General features: G+C 41.8%; 1 protein-coding gene across 13 annotated transcripts in view; it reads right to left on the bottom strand.

Annotated features, from left to right (window-relative positions):
* Window positions 1-21,098, bottom strand: part of CTNND2 (catenin delta 2) — a 944,995-nt gene that overhangs the window by 106,622 nt on the left and 817,275 nt on the right. For 9 of the 13 annotated variants that reach the window (XM_032278818.1, XM_032278825.1, XM_032278819.1 and 6 more), the window contains 2 exons: window positions 13,906-13,980; window positions 12,707-12,857 (listed from right to left, as the gene is read on the bottom strand). In XM_032278818.1, the coding sequence (XP_032134709.1) occupies window positions 12,707-12,857; window positions 13,906-13,980 (226 nt within the window). The remainder of the gene's footprint in view (window positions 1-12,706; window positions 12,858-13,905; window positions 13,981-21,098) is intronic. The other 4 variants (XM_032278821.1, XM_032278827.1, XM_032278824.1 and 1 more) reach the window with 1 other exon arrangement.

Genomic DNA, 21,098 nt, shown 5'->3' with positions numbered 1-21,098 from the left:
TTTCTATTTTTATGTTCTTAAGATTTGGTTGTGGTATTTGAGGACAGTCATTTCATTTCTCATGCATCCTCTTCTCTAAAGCTTTTCTTTGAAAACAGTTTGGCCAGGCATAAAATGAATGCCTAAACAGTCCAAATAAAGTTATGCAGGCTCTCCCTCTCAGTCTCTTTCTTTGAGGTCTGTAAGCCTTTGGGCAGAGGTCCTGAATTTGAATCAGCTGGAAATTTTTCAGTCTTGCCTTTTTACCCTCATGGAGTCTTTCCAAGGGACAAATCATTAACTCTTATTTAACAAAATAATTATTAGCCTTTCAATTTATTTACAACTTCCCTTTTAAAGAACCCTTATCTTCCAGACCCAGCTGCCAAAATTCTCCAACAGCTATCCCAAATTAGTCAACAAAGAACCCGTGGCGTCACCAAAAAGGGAGGCAGTGTTCATGAAATTAGGTTCTGGGGTTTAAGAGATGAGTCCTGTAATGCAGGCGCCTAATCTGAAGATACAAAGTTCCAGCCAAGGTACAGAGCTTTCCTTCTACCTAAAATTTGGCTTGAGAAATCAAGTTATTAAAACAAACCAGCATAGAGCACTCCAATACATCACCTTGTCTAAGAAATCTGGCTTCTTTTAAAAATACTAATTGAAATTGCAAGTGTTCTAATTAAAACGACATCTGCCTGGGTCTGAAGAAACATATTTTGAAAAGCAGAGAAGATATGTCTCTAAAATGTCCTCATATCTACTTAATAAAGTGAAGCTTCTATGTTTCCAAGAATGAAAATAGCACTTCGCCTTCCTGGGTTGCACTGGAGTTTATATAGTCTTGTATCTTTCCCTGCACAGAGATGCGATTCGTCAGGGTCAAGAACACAAGTAAAGAAGTTGCCTACGGTGCCGTGCGATCAGTGACCCTCAAGAGGCCTGTTCCCTAGAACGGGGCGCCCATATCCCAGAGCGTTTTGTCACATGCCAGCCATTAGCATGAGACGCAAAAATAATGAAACATGCACGTATCTATTTTAACTGACAGGAGTCTAAATGTTTTGTAGAGTGCCCTGTTTTGCAGTTTTTCCAGCAGACAATGGGAGTGCAATGTGATCCTCAGGGCACAGAGAGGATCATGACTCGGTGCGTTTCCATCCTGGCTGCGAAATTTAGACAGACTTTGAGGAATGATTTCCTGAGTAGCATTTGTAACGATGTGTCACGGAACTAGAGACATAGCTGTAGGTGCCTGTTTACTCCCCAGCTCATGCTCTCATCATTAAGGATTTGGTTAAAAATGTATCTCAAAGTTTCGATGAAGAGCAGTATTTCCAGGCTTAGAATTCCCAGAGTCCATTGCAAGATGACTAAATAAAAGAGAATCTTTATAAAACTTTGTATGTAACATTCAGGATGGTATTGATATAAGGAAGATTTTCCCTGTTCTCCCCACCCCTCACCCCAGTTCTCCAAAGGAAAAAACATTTCTCACTAAGACATAGAATGGAGGACGGAGTTTTGTAATTCTATAGGGATCAGTCTTTATTTTCACTCAAATAACATTTTTATGTTGTCCTTTAAATATCACCAGGAATCTCTGTCCGAAACAGTCTTTACAACGCGCAGATCATATCTTTTATCTGAATATTTAAAACAAGCAAGTAAGGAAGCTTGAAAGGATGGCCCTAATTCCCCCTGCACCCCTCACCTCCTTAACCTCCAGAATGAAGGAAAAGGATGATCTGAAGTCCCCTGTAGGGAAAGAATAACAATGAATTTTACTGCTTACAAAATACCAGACTCCCAGGCAAGAAACTGCCCTGATTTTGTTCCTGATTTCATTGGTGGGAAAGTGTGAGTTGTGTACCGCTGGCTACACAGGAGGGCGCTGGGCTCCCATCCCTTCCCTCTCTCCTGGCGGATGCCTGTGTTTGGGAAGCAGCCGATTTCCCTAGGAAATGGCCCCATCCTGACCCCAGAGAAAGTCATAACCTGTGTTGTGCTCCTTCTGAGGTTGGAATGGGGAGAGAGGGCATTGCCTGGACAGAAGCTCAGCTAGCTGGTAAAGTGAAAGGAAAGCCCGACGTGAAAAGTGGATTATAGAACAGGAACACGTGGGGGCGTCAGTCGAAGGAAGATTCTTACACATCCTTCCCAGTGTGGTAGAGCAGCCATCCAAATGGGAGCAGAACATAAGGAAACAGTCCTGCAAAGCACAGAAGGATGAGGCCAAAGGGTGATGGCAAACTGGGAAAGGGCCAGGCTCACGACACAGAAGACAGGCCCTTCTCTTCAGCCTCAGGAGGGTGCAGGGAGCTAGGAGGATGCTTGCAGCATCCTGGCCCTGGCTCTCCTGCCGGAAACTGTGGCAAGCCGCCAGAGCCCAGAGCAGCCAGGGGAGGGGCTCTGCAAGCTCTGCCAGTACCCACGGTGATGCGGTGGCACCGCCAACATGAACCTTTGGCAGTGACTGAATCACACACAGAAAGCAATACTATTTCCTTCCCAGTCTCAAGCCTCTTCCACAGTGGCAGCAGAATGAGTTTGATTGGAGTCTAGATTGGAGAGAGCGTCTAAGCTGTATTTCTTTCCTCTGTTGTCTGGACACCGTGGAAAGAGACAGACACAGACATCCCCTCTACCTCTTCCTCTCTCTATTTGGATTCCCAAAACCTCCTTCAGATCTGCTCTTTGAATAAATATGCTGTGTTATTTATCCACCAGTTAATTAATTCAGTAACTACATACTGAGTGCTTGTTATGAGCATAGCAAAGTGCCAGACACAGTCAGATATAAAAATAAATACATCACCTGACGCCTGCTTATTATTTCATTTGGGGGCAGACATATGCACACACAAAGAACACAAGAGACAATGTCAGGATAAAATTACACAACGGAAATCTAAGATAAGTGAGAAGATTTCTTATCAAATAGGTGCTGCCCACTGCAACTCTGGGTGCAGGGTGTGGCCTTTATCAGGAAAAGCCACTGCAAGGTGGGCTTTGGATGGTGGTGGCAGGTAGCAAATGCAAGCTCATGTATGCTTTAAGTGTTTGGTTTCTTTGAGTTTGTTTGTTGGTGGAGAGATGGGATTTGCCTAAGATAAATATCTGCCATCTACATCAGGAACTGTCCATGTGCTGAAATGGGTGGCATATAGCTAAACTTTTTGTTGAAGCAATACAATATCGTTCACTCTTTTCATTGAAGTTAATTAATACCATTCCTTTTTAAAATCTGTACTCAGAAGTATAATTAACATTTTTTGAAGGTTGCAAAGAAATGTATGGATGTTCATTAACTTCGGCTACTATTCCAAGCCAGTAGGAAGAACACAAAGCTCTATCTATAGCATGCTTATTGCTGGTTCCCAGAGACACACACATAACTATGGAAACAGCCCAAAGGGAAAGCTGAGGGAGAGGCAAAGCGTGTTACATTCTCTAGTGCTACTGTATGATTCTCATTAGACCTCATGGGGCAGGGTGATTATTGTTCAATAGCCTATTTACAGTTTTCCCAATAATGGAGTCTAAGGAAGAGGAACCATTCCTTAGTTGCAATTGTGGTAGCCTGCTTGCTCCAACCGCTAAGTAACAGAATGATCTAAGAAAAATTCTATTTTAAACTGAAAATCCAGAACTAGTGATGGAAAAGATCTGGATTCCTTCTGAAATCCTCAGTGTCTTCACGCATCTAGTAAATTTCTGGAGAAAACAAACTGGCTGTTAGAGTCTTCACTTATTTTTTAATTTTTTAAATTTAAATTTTAATTTTTGAGATGGAGTCTTGCTCTGTCACCCCAGGCTGGAGTGAAGTGGCGTGACCTTGGCTCACTGTAACCTCCACCTCTGAGTTCAAGCCTCAGCCTCCCGAGTAGCTGGGACTACGGTACACGCCACCATGCCTGGAAAATTTTTGTGTTTTTAGTAGAGACAATGTTTCGCCATGTTGGCCAGGCTGGTCTCAAACTCCTGACTTCAGGTGATCCACCCACCTCAGCCTCCCAAAGTGCTGGGATTACAGGCGTGAGCCACTGAGCCCAGCTGATTCTTGGCTTTTTTAATAGCAAACTCTTTTCTTTAGTTAATGTTTTATTTAATTTCCCTAGTGTTTTGCTGACTTGGAGGTCATGTTAAGATGATGACAAGGCAGGAAAAATTGAGTTCGGTCATTTTTTTCCCAGCATCTTCACTGCTTTCTCTCTGGTCCTCACTGTCCTCACAGTCCCTACTGTGGATCGGGCATTGTTCTAGGTACATGGATATGCCAGCAAATAAACAAGACAGAACTCCCTGCTCTTAACAGGCTCACCTTCCAGTGGGGAAGGATGTAAAAGACACAAGATGACTAAGTAATATGTGATATATTAGAAGGGAATTGGGGCTGTGGAGAAAACTAAGCAGGGAAGGGAGCCGAGGGTAGGATTTTAATTACGGTGGCCAGAAAAGCTTCTCTGGGAAAGATGTGAGGGAGGTGAGGACTGGGCTGCATGAACACCAAGAGGAAGAGACTCCAGGCGAAGGAAGCAGCAAGTTCAAATTCCCTGAGGCAGGATCTCAGAGCATGCAATACAGAAATCACAGTGAACCAGTGGCTGCAGAAAATTTATTGATTTTGTGAGGACTAGGTGGGGTTGGAGAGGTCATAGGGAGCTTCCACGTCTGCTCTGCAAAGACTTGGTTTTATGCTGAGATGAGGAGGGTTTGGGGGGGAGAAGGGACATGCTGTAAGGTTTCAACAGGATGACTCTGGTTGCTAGTGTAACAGGAGACCATCTAGGTTGAAGGCAGCACAGGGAGACTAGGTAAGGGGTTGCTCAGAAATAAGCCAGGAGAGAGATGATGGGAGCTTTGGACCAGAAAGACAGCAATGAAGAGGAGGAGGTGTCAGAGTCTGGGAAAATTCAGAAGGAAGACAAGGATGTGTTGATGGATTGGGTATGAGGTGGATTGGATATGAGTCAATGAGGATGCCAAGGTGTCTGTCCTGGGTCCCTGCAAGAATAACTGGCCATTTTCTGGGGGGAGATTGTGGAAGGGTCAGGTCTGGGAGAGACCCTGGTTGTGGACATCTTATATCTGAGACACTCTTAAGAGATTCAGTGGAGAGGATGGGCAGACAGTTGGACACAGGATCTGGGGTTCATGCTGGGGATAATCTGTTTGGAGTGACCAGAATACAGATGATCTTCAATGCCATGAAACCATATGATGTCACCCTAGCTTTCGGTGAGAGGTGATAGAGAGGAGAAGAGGTCCAAGATGAACCTTTTGTTGTTGTTCTTCATTCAAAGTCACTGCGGCTTTCTTCTGTGTATAAAGTTCTGTATAGCATCTTCTTACAAAAACCACTGGATACAATATTTAAAGTTAAAGAGTTAGCAAAGGTTGCATTCCTCTCTCTTACATAGAATCCAGTGTTGTTTTTGTTAAATTCTGCTCTTTTCAGTCAAGAAAAAACTTACTGATTTCATAAAGCCTGTGACTTAGATATTTTCCCCTCTACTTTTAAATGACTGGCTCTGTTTCCTGTCCGGTGACATTTGATAGTAAAGGTTTAGCTGAACACGGGCAGTATAGTGATCTAAAAGTTCCTGTCTCAGAAAGAGGACTAGGTAACTGGCTTTTGAGAAAGAAGAGATGCCTAGGAGCTGGCAAACCAATCAATAGTTCACTGTTTTGTTATATTTTAATCCACCAAAAGAAAGAAAACCCACACAAACACACAATACCAAGTAGTTAGCATCTAGGCAGTAGACCGATTAGCTATTGATTTTTTTCTCCATTTTTTTAATAGAAGGGATAAATTTTATTGGAAATGCCAGTGCTGTCCTGTCTGAAACAACTGTGAAGCAACAACAACAACAAAAAAGAGTATATGGAAAGAGTACCTTGACTTCGGAAGCTAATGACCTACTTTAGATATACCAAGTCTACAAAATCCACAGATAACAATTAAATTTAAACTCCAACTGAGTATAAACAGCAAGTAGCAAGCTTATTTCCTGTTGTATATGTATGGCAAATAATTGCATTTTTTAGACACGGATTTGCAGTCTGGTCTTGCAGTGAATAAACAAATGGCTGCAGACCTGAAAATATTATGGCTTTTCTTGGAGGATATGACAGGGATTGTGAATCGGCAGGAGGAAAAGTGGCTGCTTCCCAGAGCCTTTTACAGGACCTCTGTAATCTGGATGGGGAAAAACAATCATGTATCTATGAAAAATTTGTGTCTGAAATTTGGAGCCACACCTCAACTTCCAGTTGCCCCGGGAATGAATTTTGGGCTCTTTGCCTATTGTCACCTAATTTCTCCCAGTTCCCCAGATCACCTGTACCCTTGCCACAGTGGTGGTCCAGCTCCCTTCTGCTGCCCACTGACACCTGTTCTCTGCATTTGGGCTGCCAGATCTCATGCTGTAATGGGACTAATGACACTACAGAAATCATATCCTCAACACCAGATGCCTACCAATCAGAACAATGGCCTGTGGAGACTGTGTCCTCCTCTGAGAGGGCCCAGTAGATTCATCTTTCTCCAGGGCATCAATCCGTCTTGGCCTTGGCACCAACCCACCTACAGAGGGAGGCACCAAAAGGCTTCTCCAATCTTGGCTCCCAGCACTCAACCTGCCAGGTACACGAGGTCCCTAGAAGGCCTGAAGCCCACTGGTCTGCTCTCAGTTCCCTCTCTAGGGGCTGTGTGCAGAGGCTGCCCCTTTAACTTGGTATTCTTTCCCCCCAGATCCCTCCATTGCTTCCTGTCGCACCCCCTTTAAGTCTCCAGTGTTACATTCCCAATCACCCTTATCTTGACCTCCCACTGAAAATCACAACCCTAAACTGGATATCCACATATGGAAGAATGAAAGTGGACCCTGATCGCATATAATATACAAAAATCAACTAAAATGGATTTTAAGACTTTAAAATAAGACCTAAACTATAAAAATCCTAGAAGAAAACATAGGGGGGAAGCTATACGACACTGTCTGGGAAATGATTTTTTGGATTTGACTCCAAAAGCTCAAGCAACAAAATAAAAAAATAGACAAATGGGATCACATCAAACTCAAAAGCTTCTGCACAGAAAAAAAATAACTGAATGAAGGCACAACCTACAGATTGGGAGAAAATATTATTTGTAATCAAAAATATAATTATGGGTTAATATCAAAAATACATAAAGAATTCAAACAATTCAATAGCAAGAAAACAAATAACTTGATTAAAAAATGGGCAAAGGATATGAACAGACATTACTCAAAAGAAGAAACACAGATGTCCAGTATGAAGAAAGGTTCAATATCACTAATCACTAAAGCAATGCAAGTTAAAGCCACAATAAGCTATCACCTCACACCTGTCAGAACGGCTATGATCAAAAATATAAAAGATAACAAGTGTCAGTGAGGATGCAGACAGAAAGAAACCCTTGTGCATTATTAGCAGGAATGTAAATTAGCACAGCCATTAAGGTACTGATTAGAAAAACAATATATAGTTTCCAATATATAAAAGCTAAATACAGAATTACTGTATGATCCAGTAATCCCACTTCTGGGTATATATCCAGAGAATCTAAAATGAGTATGTCACAGAACTATTTATAGCTCTTATGTTCATTGGAGCGTTATTCATAATAGCCGAGGTATAGAAGCAACCTAAGTGTCCATCAATAGATAAATGAATAAGTAAAATATGGCATATATACACAATGGAATACTACTGAGCCATAAAAAGGAAGGGAATGCTGTCCTCTACAACAACATGGATGAACCTGGAGGACATTATGCTAAGTGAAATGAGCCAGTTACATTTGTACACATACCACATGGTCTCACTTAAATTTAGAATCTAAAACAAATGAATTTAAAGAAGCATAGGCTGGGTGCCGGCGGCTCACAACTGTAATCCCAGCACTTTGGGAGGCTGAGGTGGGTGGATTACCTGAGGCCAGAGTTTTAGACCAACCTGGCCAACATGGTGAGACCTGGCCTCCACTAAATAAATGCACAAATTAGCTGGGCATGGTGGCACTTGCCTGTAGTCCCAGCTACTCGAGAGGCTGAGGCAGGAGAATTGTCTGAACCTGGGAGGCAGAGGTTGCAGTAAGCCAGGATCACACCACTGAACTCCAGCTTGGGAAACAGAGTGAGACCACATCTCAGCAATTTGGGAGGCTGAGGTGGGTGGATAATGAGGACAGGAGTTAAAGACCAGCCTGGCCAAGATGGTGAAACTGTCTCTACTAAAAATACAAAATTTAGCCAGGTGTGGTGGTAGGTGCTTGTAATCACAGCTACTCGGGAGGCAGAGGTTGTAGAGAGCTGAGATCGCACCACTGCACTCCAGCCTGGGTGACAGAGTGAGACTCCATCCCTCCCTACCTCAAGAAAAAAAAGACTTTGTAGAAGCAGAGGGTAGAATGGTGGTTATGAGAGACTGAAGGGTAAGAGGAATAAGGAGATACTGGTCGAAGGGTGCAAAGTTTCACTTAGGAGGAATAAGTTTTTTGAGATTTATTGTGCATCAAGGTGACTATGTTAATAATAATGTATTTTATATTTCAAAATTGCTAAGAGTAAATTTTCAAATGTTCTCACCAAAGAAAAGATACTTATTTGAGGAGTTGAATATGTTAATCAGCCTGATTGAATCAGTTTACATTGTATACACTCAGGTTGAGGATCCCTTACTCAAAATGCTTAGGACCAGAAGTGTTTCAAATTTTAGATTTTTTTTTGGATTTGGGAATATTTGCAGAATACATACCAGTTAAGAATACTGGCGGAACATCCCTAATCTAAAAATTCAAAATTGGAAATGCATATTGGAGGGAGCATCATGTGGACCCTCAAAAAATTTCAAATTCTGCAGCATTTCAGATTTTGGACTTTTGGAACAGGGACCCTCAACCTGTATACCACAACATCACTTTGTGGCCCATGAATATATATAATTATAACTTACTAGTTTACCATTAAAGAAATACAATCCTCATGCTAAGTGAAAAAAGTCAGACACAAAAGTCATATGTTCTACGATTCCATTTGTACAAAATACCCAGAATAGGAAGATCCACAGAGAGCAGAGTGGTGGCTGCCAGGGGCTGGGGATGGTGTTGGAAAGTGACTGCGAATGGACACATGGTCTGCCTTTGGTGTAATGAAAATGTTTTGAAGGTTGACACAGGTGATTGTACAATATTATGAATATACTAAATGCCACTAAAATGGTAGACTTTAAAGTGGTCAATTGTATGTTATGTGATATCATCTCAATTAAAAAGAAATTTGCAATCTCACTGATCACCCTTTACTCAGTTCCATTTTGTGATTCATTTGTTTAGTTTGCTGACTGAACATCTCCTTCTCTTGAATGTAAACTCCACAAGGACAGGGCTTCCTGTCTGTTTTGCTTATTGATCTAATCTCTGGGCCAACAGGCCTGGCACAAAGCAGGCCCTAAGTCTTGTTGAATAGACAGATGAATGTATTACCTCTTCCATGCCTTGTCAATAAAGAAATCTCTGTATTTCTTGAACAGCAAATTAAAGAGAAATGATTTCTTAAAAGAATAGGATTATAGGGTTAGTATGGTCTTATGCAAAATAAACTTAAAATAGAGAAGAAAAGTCATGTATATCCATCAGAATTCCTCTGTTCACCGCATGGGAAACAAACAAACAGCCTGCCAGAGATTCAGAGGATTGGGACAATGGTATCAAGTGCTGAGCATTGAGGTCCTTTTCAATTTGCAAGGATTAGAAATGTCAACAAGCGGAGAGATCCAAGATGGCTGATCACTAGCAGCTCAGGATTGTAGTTCCCAGTGAAAGCGCAGAGAATGAGAGGATGCCACACTTTCAGACGAATTTTTGTTGCTCAAGCACCAGGAAATTCCCAGCGGAGGAGCCCCATGGGTCACCAGCGTGACTCTTGCAGCCGGCGAGGTGGTTTTGCCGCTGTCTTGGTGTGGCAGTTCTTGGTGCAGAGTCAGAAAAGCACTGTCAATCATAACACCGCTGTTTTGGCCGGCGCAGTGGGTTGCTCGGATTTTAGCACTGGGAATCAACAAGTTGGACGTCCACTCAGAAACCCAATTATAAAGACAGTAATTATAAAGACCACAGATGGATAAATCTATAAAGAAGGGAAGAAAACAGCCTAAAAAGGCTGAGAATACCCCAAATCAGAACGCCTCTCCCTCTACAGGGGATCACAGTTCTTCATCAGCAACTGAACAAGGCCTGATGGAGAACGAGTGTGTTCCATTAACAGAAGCAGCCTTCAAAAGGTGGATGAAAAGAAGCTTCTGTGAATTAAAAGAACTTGTTCTAACCCAATGCAAAAAAACTAAGAACTCTGAAAAGAGGTTTGACGAAATGTTAACAAGAATACACAATTTAGAGAGGAATATAAGTGAATTAATGGAGCTGAAAAACATGAGAACTTCACGAACTATGCACAAGTTTTAACAGCTGAATCGATCAAGCAGAAGAAAAGATATCAGAGGTCGAAGACCAGCTTAATGAAATAAAACGAGAAAACAAGATTAGAGAAAAAAGGATAAAAAGGAACGAGCAAAGTCTCCAAGAAATATGGGACTATGTGAAAAGACCTAATCTAGGCTTGATAGGTGTACCTGAATGTGATGAAGAGAATCAATCCAAGCTGGAAAATACGCTTCAGGATATTATTCAGGAAAACTTTCCCAACCTAGCAAGGCAGGACAATATTCAACTCCAGGTGATACAGAGAACACCACAAAGATATTCCTCAAGAAGACCAACCTCAAGGCACATAATCGCCAGATTCACCGGGGTTGAAATGAAGAAGAAAATACTGAGGGCGGCCAGAGAGAAAGGTCAGGTTACCCACAAAGGGAAGCCTATCAGACTCACAGCAGATCCCTCAGCAGAAACCCTACAAGCTAGAAGAGAGTAGGGGACAATATTCAACATCCTTGAAGAAAAGAACTTTCAACCCAGAATTTTACATCCAGCCAATCTAAGCTTCATAAGCGAAGGAAAAATAAAATCTTTCGTGAACGAGCAAGCACTCAGAGATTTCATCACCACCAGGCCTGCTTTACAAGAGCTTCTGAAAGAACCACTACACATAGACAGGAACAACCAGTATCAGCCTTTCTAAAAAATACCAAAAAGTAAGGAGCATCAATATAATCAAGAATTTACATCAACTAATAGGCAAAACAGCCAGCTAACATTAAATGGCAGTATTAAACTCACATATATTATTATTAATTCTAAATTTAAAACGACTAAATCCCCAATCCAAAGACACAGACAGGCAAAAAAAGCCAAAACCCATCGGTATGCTGCATCCAGACCCATCTCACATGCAAGAATACACAAAGACTCAAAACAAAGGGATGGAGAAAGATTTACCAACCAAATGGAGAGCAAAAATAAATAAATAAATAAAAAGCAGGAGTTGCTTTAAAGCAACAAAGATCAAAAGAAGCAAAGAAGGATATTACATAATGATAAAAGGATCAATGCAACAAGAAGAGCTAAAGATCCTAAATATATACGCACCCAATATAGGAATACCCATATATATATGACTTATAAAGAGACTTAGACTTCCACACAATAATATTGGGAGACTTCAACATCAATATTAGACCGATCAATGAGACAGAAAATTAACAACGATATCCAGGATTTGAACTCAGATCCGGAACAAGTAAACTTAATTAACATTTATAGAACTCTCCACTTTAAATACACAAAATATACACTCTTATCAGTACCACATCACATCTATTTTACAGGTTTCAATGAAATATTGGTTGGCTGCTTGTTTGTTATTTTCTTCCCTCATTTTTTTTTCATGTCTCTTATTATTAAGCACAATTATAGGCATACCCATTTTTAGACTGCGTTCTAGCCCGGGCAATAAAGCAACACCCCCATTCTCTCCCCCTCTTCCTCTTTCTCTTTCTTCCTCTCCTTCATTCTTTTTTTTCTTTCTTTTTTTTTTTTTTTTTTAGAAAAAAAAATTATCTGGTTTCGTGCCCTTCTAAGAAATACATCTCCCATCTCTGGGCCTAATTTTACTGACTTTGTCAAATGATAAGTTTCAACCAGTATTGTTGAGGATTCCTCAGTAATAACAGTGATAATAAACATGGTAATGGTAATAATACCAGCTAACATTTATTGAGCGCATAGCATGGGTCAAGCAGTAAGTATTTTACATATATTAGTTCATTTTTGAATTCTTTAATCCCCTCTACAAGCAAACAAGGTGGAGATCTTTGTGGCCCCATTTGACACATGTTGAAAGTCAGGTACAGTAAGGTTCAGCAACCTGCCCAAAGCCACTGAGTCAGAAAATGGCAGAGCCAAGAACCCTGACTCAGAACCCCTCACTCTTAACCAGCTAGAGCAAAGGACAGGGGATGGGCTTATTGTCAGACAGATGTGGTTTGAGGCCTGACTCTGCCGCAAAAAAAAAAAGAAAAAAAGAAACGTCAACAAGCATCGCATTTTCCTCTAAATTCTAAAAGGTAAATCAGTGCACTGGATTTAAACTAGAAGGACAGCAGAAAACACGGGGCTGCTAATAAATGCACGGCTTCTGCATAAGCCTATGCTGTGCTTATGGGTTCCACCACACCTACCCCGAGAGAAAATATTTTCCAGTAACAGCTGCGACGCTGTGACTCAGAGAGAACGTACCAATGAGCTCCTTATTTCTCACGTCCAAGGCCATGTTCCGCAGTGCCGTGGCCACCGCGCACACCACGCGGTCATTGTCTATCCGGAGCAGCTCCACGAGGATGGGCAGGCCTTTCTCCTTCCGGACAGCGGCTCGGATATAAACTGACCACTGCAAAAACAGGGAAGGTGAAGGGCGTCAGAAACAGGAAGAAAACCCTACATGCAAATGGTACATTTGCGTTTTCAGACGGCTGCTTACAGGAGCCAAAAAGGTTGCGTTACCAAGACCTAGGTGCAGAATGGGTTGAATATGTTAGCCGTGCATTTAAACTTTTTAACTGCATTTTTTGCCTTGAGCACAGGACCAAGATTTCAGGGTTAATCAGTTAACCGCATTAGGTTTCCTTTGTGACAGTGTTTTCGGTACTTGAAGTTGAGTGTCATCTGCGTGATGCAGATACTTGATGCTTCAAGATACAGAGGTTTGGGACAGGCGGATGGGACCAGTGACATTAAGAGAAATAGATAAAAAAAAAAAAAAAAAAAACTTGTGAAAAAGTAGAAAATGAGAATGGGTTGTGTGGGAGTGATTTCTAAAAAGAGCTTTGAATTTGCAGATAGGGCACAGAGGTGAGTTTCTGAACGTGCCACTAAGTCATTGGCTGAACAATAAAGAGTGGACTCGTCAGAAACAGGCAGGGTAGATAAATGCAAATACGACATTGAAAAGCAAGAGTGCACATTGTAAAAAAATTTTTTTTTTTAAAACACTAAGGTCAAACTGTATAATGTTCAGGGCCATAATTCAATGTCTTATTTATAAAGTAGGACATAAAGTTTGTTTCAGGTTGCTGGTCGTCAGCCTTAATGGAACACAGGTAATTCATCATATTAAAATGTCCTTGTAATATCTGGATGAAGCAGCATTCAGATTCACTTAACAGAATGCAGGCCCAGATTTTCAGACATTTGCATGTATGATGTATACTGTCCTGTAGTGTCCTGGAGAAGAGAGTGCAATAGAAAAATCTACAAATGTAAGGGTTTCACTTGTTGCAATTTCATTTTGAGTTGAGAAAATTACATTCACGCAATGAGGTTGTGGATTCTGTGGCAGGGTCCTCCTGGGGACCAGTCCTTTCCCACCCAGTCCCCCCAGCAGGCCCCCTCCACCCCCCCTCCCCCATGGGGGCAGGCACCCCAGAGCTGGCTCTCACCTGTGGCAGGCAGGGAGCCCCCTCTGGCAGTGAACGTAGGGCATATGCCATGCCTGCCACATCCTCAGCCCAGCCCTGCATGAAATATGAGATCAAAAAAACAACTTCATCCTGTCCTACATTAGAAGTCACATTTACATAGTTTCTTATCACCATCAACTCACACTGTATGCTTTTCTCTCACCCCCGCTTTGTGCCTCAAGCTCTGGGAAGCCTTGAGGGGGTAGGGGAGCAGGTAAAACTCACTAAAGCATCTCTTGGTTGCAGTGAACTATTTGACAGCTCCACTCTCAGGGAGCAAAGAAGGGGATGGTCAGGAAGTGTCAGACATGACAAAACCGGTGTGTAAATTGCTTCTTGGGATACGGGAATCTGGAACTGACATCCCTTCACAAGGAGGAAGCTCTTTCTCCTGGTACAATGCCAACTTCCATCGATGCATTCAATGGACATGCTTCCATGGACATAACTGCCTCCCCTACCCCTTGCGCTCTGCTGGGTCTCCAGTCCCCAGCTTGGAAAGGCCTGGGAATCTGAGCTTTTGCAGCCCACTTACTCCTGGGATCTTCCCTAAAACTAGGGAGAGAAGCTAGAAAAAGGAAGAGAATGCAAATCAGGGTGTGGGGGTCAACACTGACATATTGCACAAGGAACATCAATAATAGCTTGCCACATTGGGGAGATACTCTTGACCTTCTGGGAGATGGCAGGGGTATTCCTGGCAACTTAGGCAGGCCGAAGCATGTGCCCTCAGCCTGATGGGGAAGAGATGAACTGGGGAAAATGAGTTTATCTCTTCCCCAGCACCATTTCTTTGCAGGCCCCATGCAACTGGCTTATATATTTGAGATCTCTTCCAATTCATGAAACTCCAGGGAGGTCAGCATTTTTATTTTATAGCCAGGGAAATTTAGGCACAAAGATATTCAATAACCTGTCTACAGGAGTCACCTGCCCCCCTGACTCCGAAGCCTATTACTCCATATCTGCCTTTTTTATGTGCTGCTAACATTATACTCCCTCCACCAACATCCCATCCCGCCTCCTGTAATCCTCCACACTCAGTCTCCCAGGCATGGCCAACTTTCTCTCCATCCTTCCAGAGAGGTAGAGGAGAACCTGGCCATATCTGAAATGAGCCTAGAATAAATGGACATAACTTTGCCTTCTTAGAAGTCCAGCTACTAGCCATACCCCCAATGTTGGATGAAAAGATGATTTGGTTTTTGGAAAACAATGGGACTCCTTCAGCTTTGCTGGAAATTGATTTGAGAGCAACAGAACAAAAAATGGCGACTTAAGACCAAAAATGTGTATGAGATATAGAAACATGTTTTTGGTACAAGAAACTGGTGAGCAGTGATGTGTTCTCCCTGAGAGAAAGGATAACCAGACAACAGATTTGATATTTTTATTATTGAGGCACAGAAAATGGCTTTCATTTTGAAAGGTTGGTTATGTGTATGTCTGTTTGTGTATGGAAGATTTCCAATATTATCACAGTAAATGAGACCAATTTGCCCAGATTGAGTAGGTCCAATACAAGAAGTCATGTCTAATTAGAATTTCTCGCTTGTGCCAGGAAAGGATCCCTTCTCCTGACAGGCGATGGGATAAAGCTTTTGCACTCCTCCCGCTGGGGAGAGGCTCAGGCCGTTATTTGACCCAACCAAGTGTTGTCAGCATGGAACAGCGAAGCAGCAGCAAACAGGTACTGTCTAAGGCTAGAGGGCACAGATCCAGGTAAAAGATGGAATATATTTGGAAGAGAATTAGGGAGAAAACAATTTATCCTCTCCACTGTCATTACAGAGCCTCCATGCTGGAGAAAGAAAGGATGCAGTTTGGAGAAGAAGCAAGAGACACGGCAGCACTGTGGGGGCTGCCACCTGATCCCTGGAGTCCTCCTGGACAAGCCCCCCTCTATCGATAAGGGGCGCTGAGGATGAAATCCCCCTTGGAGATGGGAGAACAGAAGTCGACAGAAGCTTAGCTGCCCTTCTTGGATGACAGCAGTGGTGGAGCAAGACTCAGCAAAGTCTCCTGTACCATCCCAGAGTGGGGGGCCACAGAGAACAGTGACAAGGTTTGCTGGGCGGGAGAGGGTTGGGAGGACTCCTGTAGCCCCAGTGTGGCACAGGTAAGTTGCTGGGGGTGACCTTGAATGGGTGGGGTGTGTAGGTTAGCTGAGGAGGAGGAGCAAAGGACCCAGGGCTGCAGAGGGGTTACTTGGCCAGGAGGGAGGAGACACATCTGTGGAGCACATGTTGAGAGCAGACGGTCTCTCTCTGGATTAAGGAGAGGAGGTGGTTGCATCTCAGGGCAGCTCAAAAGGGATGGAGGGCAGGTGTGAGCCACGAGAGGACCCTGGACTGGAGATGGTCCAATCACCAATCACTACATTCATCTGTGTTCTGAAGAAGAGGCAGCATAGAACAGAGCTGATTCCACACTGAGAAATGGACCCCACACCTCCAGCCTCTGTGCGAGAATATACCTGTAAGACCCCCAAGTTTAATCAATTGCAGGGGCACGAGAGGATGAAGGTGAAGAACATAAATGTGGCCACGCTTGAAGCCTGACGGGACTGGGAAGAAGCTAAATTTGATTGGGTTTGCCTAGAAATGTTCAGATTTGCATTTCATTCCTTTCTATTTTTTGGCATCAGGCAAATGAGGGCTCAGAGATGAACATGAAGTGAATTAACAAAGATGCTTGCACACAAGTTTGTGTCTCATGGAATTCTCAGTTGTATGTATTGAGAATCTGGTAACAACAAGAAGTCAATAACTTTTAACCCTTTAAGTTCAGGCTGCCTCATTCTAATGTGGATTTCCAGGGACTTGACTTTTACAAATCCCAGCCCAGCTATAAACACAATTGATGATCATAATTTTTCTAAAAATTTCCCCCTTGCTGAAACTGGGGCGATCCTGTGAAGGCTAATTTGTTCCTGAAAGGAGATTAATACTATAATTTAACTAGCTTTTCCTTGTTGAAATCCTAATAATTTGCTAAATTACAAAGGCAGCGGTTTCCTTTAAGTACTAAATATTCTCTTCTGAGGCTGAACCCATTATAGTGCTAAAATTCTGAATCTGTTGATTAATTCTCTATACTCTTAAAAGTACTCTTGTGTGAGAAGCATAGTCTGCAATTAAATGATTTTCAGTTAAATGATCATTTCCCCATTATCAAATTAGCCACCTCACTTTTTCTTTTAACATAATAAAGTCAAAGTTTAAAACCAAACTCTTCCAGTGAAAAATACATTTGTACCAGGAATTTGGTACAAATGGCATGAGATTCTTAAATTTGTTTCTGAATTCATTTACAACACCATGCTGTCTCATCCCCATGACAAGAAGGTAGGAAATACCTCCTGTACTGAAAAGCTTAATTAGTCTTCTTTTTACCAGCACTTTACTATAAAAAGAATGCACAAAATATTAAGGAACCAAATGGCTTTTGCTGTATGCCTCAGATTATTCTCTCTAGAATGGATTATTATTTGAATTACCAGATTCTCCTAGCAGGAAGAGAACTGTGCTTGGTGTCTGCTCTAGAATTTATGAAACATTGGAGCAGTGTTAGCACAAGGTCCTTCAAATGATGGGGTTATTCTGCAATGGACACAGAAGTCAGGTGTCGGCTCTTCACATCCAGAGTTACATTATAGATTTATATATCTTTGCTTCCAAATTTTCAAAATCTATTTTGAAAATTCATATATCTAATCAAATGAATAGTGAAGAATTCCCTTCTGTTAGTAAAGAAATAAATCCATTTAATAAATACAAATTTTGGTTAAAGCAATCGTAACTATTGCATGTTTTTTTTTTAAATTTATTTCTTTGTCTGTATTTTTAAAATGTAAGTCAAGTTACGGCAAAGACTGAATTTTAGCACATGTGTTTATGCTATCCTGGAAATATTAATGTACAGGCAAGATAATTTCCTGGGGGAAAACATTTAGATGTGCTTTTGTGGTAAGAACAAACAAGGTCAAGCTCAAGTAAAAGTGACCCAGAGGAAGCATTCACTGAAGACACTGGAAGAAGCATGCTCATCCCCCAACTCTCAAGCTATCTCAAGCATCAGTAATTTTCAGTGAAAAAATTTCTATAAAAAGGAAACTTTCTGAACATGAAAAGTTTTTGTTTGTTTGTTTGTTTGTTTTTACTGTGAATATAATCAAATATTAGAGATGTGATCCTTGTGTGCAACTGGCACCTAGAAATGCCTTCTGGGGAACTAAATACAACCCTGTTAGATGAAGACAGTGCAGGGTATGAGACTTGGGCTGCCTCGGATCTTACTCTGAGGCCCCTGTGTGTTCCTTAGTAACAGTGATGCATGAATCCACCAATGAGATGAGGGAACTGACCACAGTGGAGGTCCAAAACGAAACTGCTCACACTGTTACCCTCTAAACAAGAGTGGTGGTTGAGAGGCGCAGGCTCTGAGCCACTGCATTCACAGACATGAAAGATTTTTATCCAATTTAGGAAAATAAAATTAACTCAGTTGTTCCTTGTTCTAAGTTAACAGGCACTAAGTCAGAAAATTTTTCCTCGAATACATCTTTTTTTTTTCTCTTTAAATGTAGTGCCTCCTGGGTGGAAGTGTTCTGGACTTCATATTTTTCTTTTGGAACCAGAAAACATCATTTTTGGAAAATTAAGCCATTTAATTCTTCTGGTTATGGGGAGAGAGAAATCTGAAATTTATCTTTGGGAAACAGTCTGGAGGCCCTGTTGATAAGCCCTTTCAGTCTTGCCACTATAAGGCAAAGTTTTTGCTGAAGTGTTAAGTAGTAATTTAATTCCAGTGCAATTATTGTTTTACTAAGATCATGTGTTTTATTTTCTAATAATCTAATGTAAATCAAATATATTAGCAAATTCTTTAGAAGACATAATTTTATTTTTCTTGGATCTGGATTTAGATGATCTTACTGCAAATTATTATTCACTGTTCGTAGGGAATGAGTTTATGAAGATATTTGTATACTAGAGGCCAGGAGTTCAGCCCAGCCTATGAGAAGGGACATAGAGCTGTAATCTTGACTTTCATAACAGAACATGTGTTGTTATGAACCTGTGCTTTTGCTGCTGTTTTTGCTTCCTGCTGGTGGACAGTGATGACAATAGCAGTCTTCTAAGTCACACATTGAAGATGGCAGAACAGCTATCAGCCTGGGTGAATTAATTCATGGAGAAGAACTTCTGCCTTAACCTGCGCTTAACTGTGACATCAGGAGAAAATCACTTCTATCTTGCTTGGGTATTTGCATATTTGGTGTTCTCTTTGTTAAAGCAGCTAGAACTCTCCTAAATAATGCAATGCTAGTATACTAAAATGAACTCTCTAAAATCATGGAGTGCCAGCCCTAAGGTCTTAACAAGCAATTCTGGAAGTGTGCTTCCTCACCTCCACCAGTTTGTTGTAAAAATAACCTGATGGACAGCCCAGTACCGGCACATATTCCTATAGCTGCATCTGTGACGGATTTTGTAGATGCTTTGTTTACACGTTGATCATATTGTAAGGGAAGAGACCAAGTCATATTCAACTATCTATCTCAATTGTCTTCTAGTTTTTGGCCCACAGTTGGAGATTTTAAAATGTTTAGTTGATGAAAAAAGATGTCAGGTTGAATGACAGTATCAAGTCTGATGATTTAACAATAGCATTCTGCTCTGAAGGAGACTGCAAAAAGGATGAAAGCCACTGCAATTACTAAGAGGGCCAGCAAATTCTAACCACTGCCACAAAAGTACTGCTGGGGTTTAAAATGGGTACACAGGCCAGGCGCAGTGGCTCATGCCTGTAATTCCAGCAATTTGGGAGATCAAGGTGGGCAGATCACTTGAGGCCAGAAGTTTGAGATCAGCCTGACCAACATGGTAAAAACCCCATCTCTACTAAAAATACAAAAATTACCCCGGTGTGGTGATGCATGCCTGTAATCCCAGCTATTCAGGAGGCTGACGCAGGAGAATGATCTGAACCCACGAGGTGGAGGTTGCAGTGAACCAAGATCCCGCCACTGCACACCAGCCTGGGTGACAGAATGAAACTAGGTCTCAAAAAATAAAATAAAATAAAATAAAGAAATAAATAAATAGTTACATGCCCCTTTGGGAGTCTGTTCTAAGGACAAACAAATCCATTTGTTCTGGAGGCCCTGGTGTGGTGCTAGAACCTTTGACTCAGGGTTTATGAATACTTGTTTCTCTCCGGAACTGAAGAACAGAATGTTGAGGTGGCATACCCTGAGCCACCATAGCTCTGATCATGCTGTGTTGATTCATCTACGTTTTTATGTTAGAATTCCTCTGCGAAGTGACTGCTTGGGCGACTAACCATGTTCGTTCCCTGGTTAGCCGTGTCTGAAACTGGACTGGAAAGGGTTTCATGTGCAGGGAGTTTTTCAAGTGCTTTAAGTGCAGCTGGTGGACTAGGACTTCCCTTTAGAGCAGGAGTCCCCAGCCCCTGGGCTACAGACCAGTTAGGAACTGGGCCCACAGCAGGAGGTGAGTGGTGGGTGAGAGAGCATTACCGTCTGAGCTCCACCTCCTGTCAGAGCAGCAGCAGCATTAGATTCTCATAGGAGCACAAACCCTATAGTGAACTGTGCATGTGAGGGATCTAGGTGGCAGGCTCCTGATAAGACTGTAATGCCTGATGATCTGAGGTGGAACAGTTTAATTCCCAAACTATTCTCTGCTCCATTGGATCCATGGAAAAATTGCCTCCCACAAAACTGGTTCCTGGTGCCAAAAATGTTGGCACTGCTTTAGCGATACGTTTTGTCTGCTGGACACCAAACTAAAAATCAATTTAATATATAATTGAGCCCAATCAGTTCAGCTGTTTTTTGTTTGTTTGTTTTTAGTGCTTTAGAGATGGCGCCTCCCTGCCTTCTCACTGGCATTGTTGCTGATGAGAAATCTGCCATCTTCCTTATCTTGTCTGGAACATGTGTTTTCTTCCTCTGGATATTTTCTTTTTATTGTTGACTTTGAGCAGTTTGATTTTTATGCACCTTGGTTTCGTTTCTTCAGGTTCCTTGTGCTTGAGGTTGTTTAAGCTTTGATCTGTGAGTTTAAGAGTTTCATTAAATTTGGGAAATTTTCAATCATTATTTTTTCAAAATTCTTTTTTCTGTTCTCTTCTTTTCTCTGTCC

The sequence above is a fragment of the Sapajus apella genome, unplaced genomic scaffold (genome assembly GCF_009761245.1).
Source record: "Sapajus apella isolate SASKATOON/1434 unplaced genomic scaffold, GSC_monkey_1.0 scaffold11, whole genome shotgun sequence".
NCBI lineage: Eukaryota > Metazoa > Chordata > Mammalia > Primates > Cebidae > Sapajus > Sapajus apella.
Note: the sequence above shows the minus strand (reverse complement) of the source record. Positions and strands in the feature narration are given on the sequence as shown.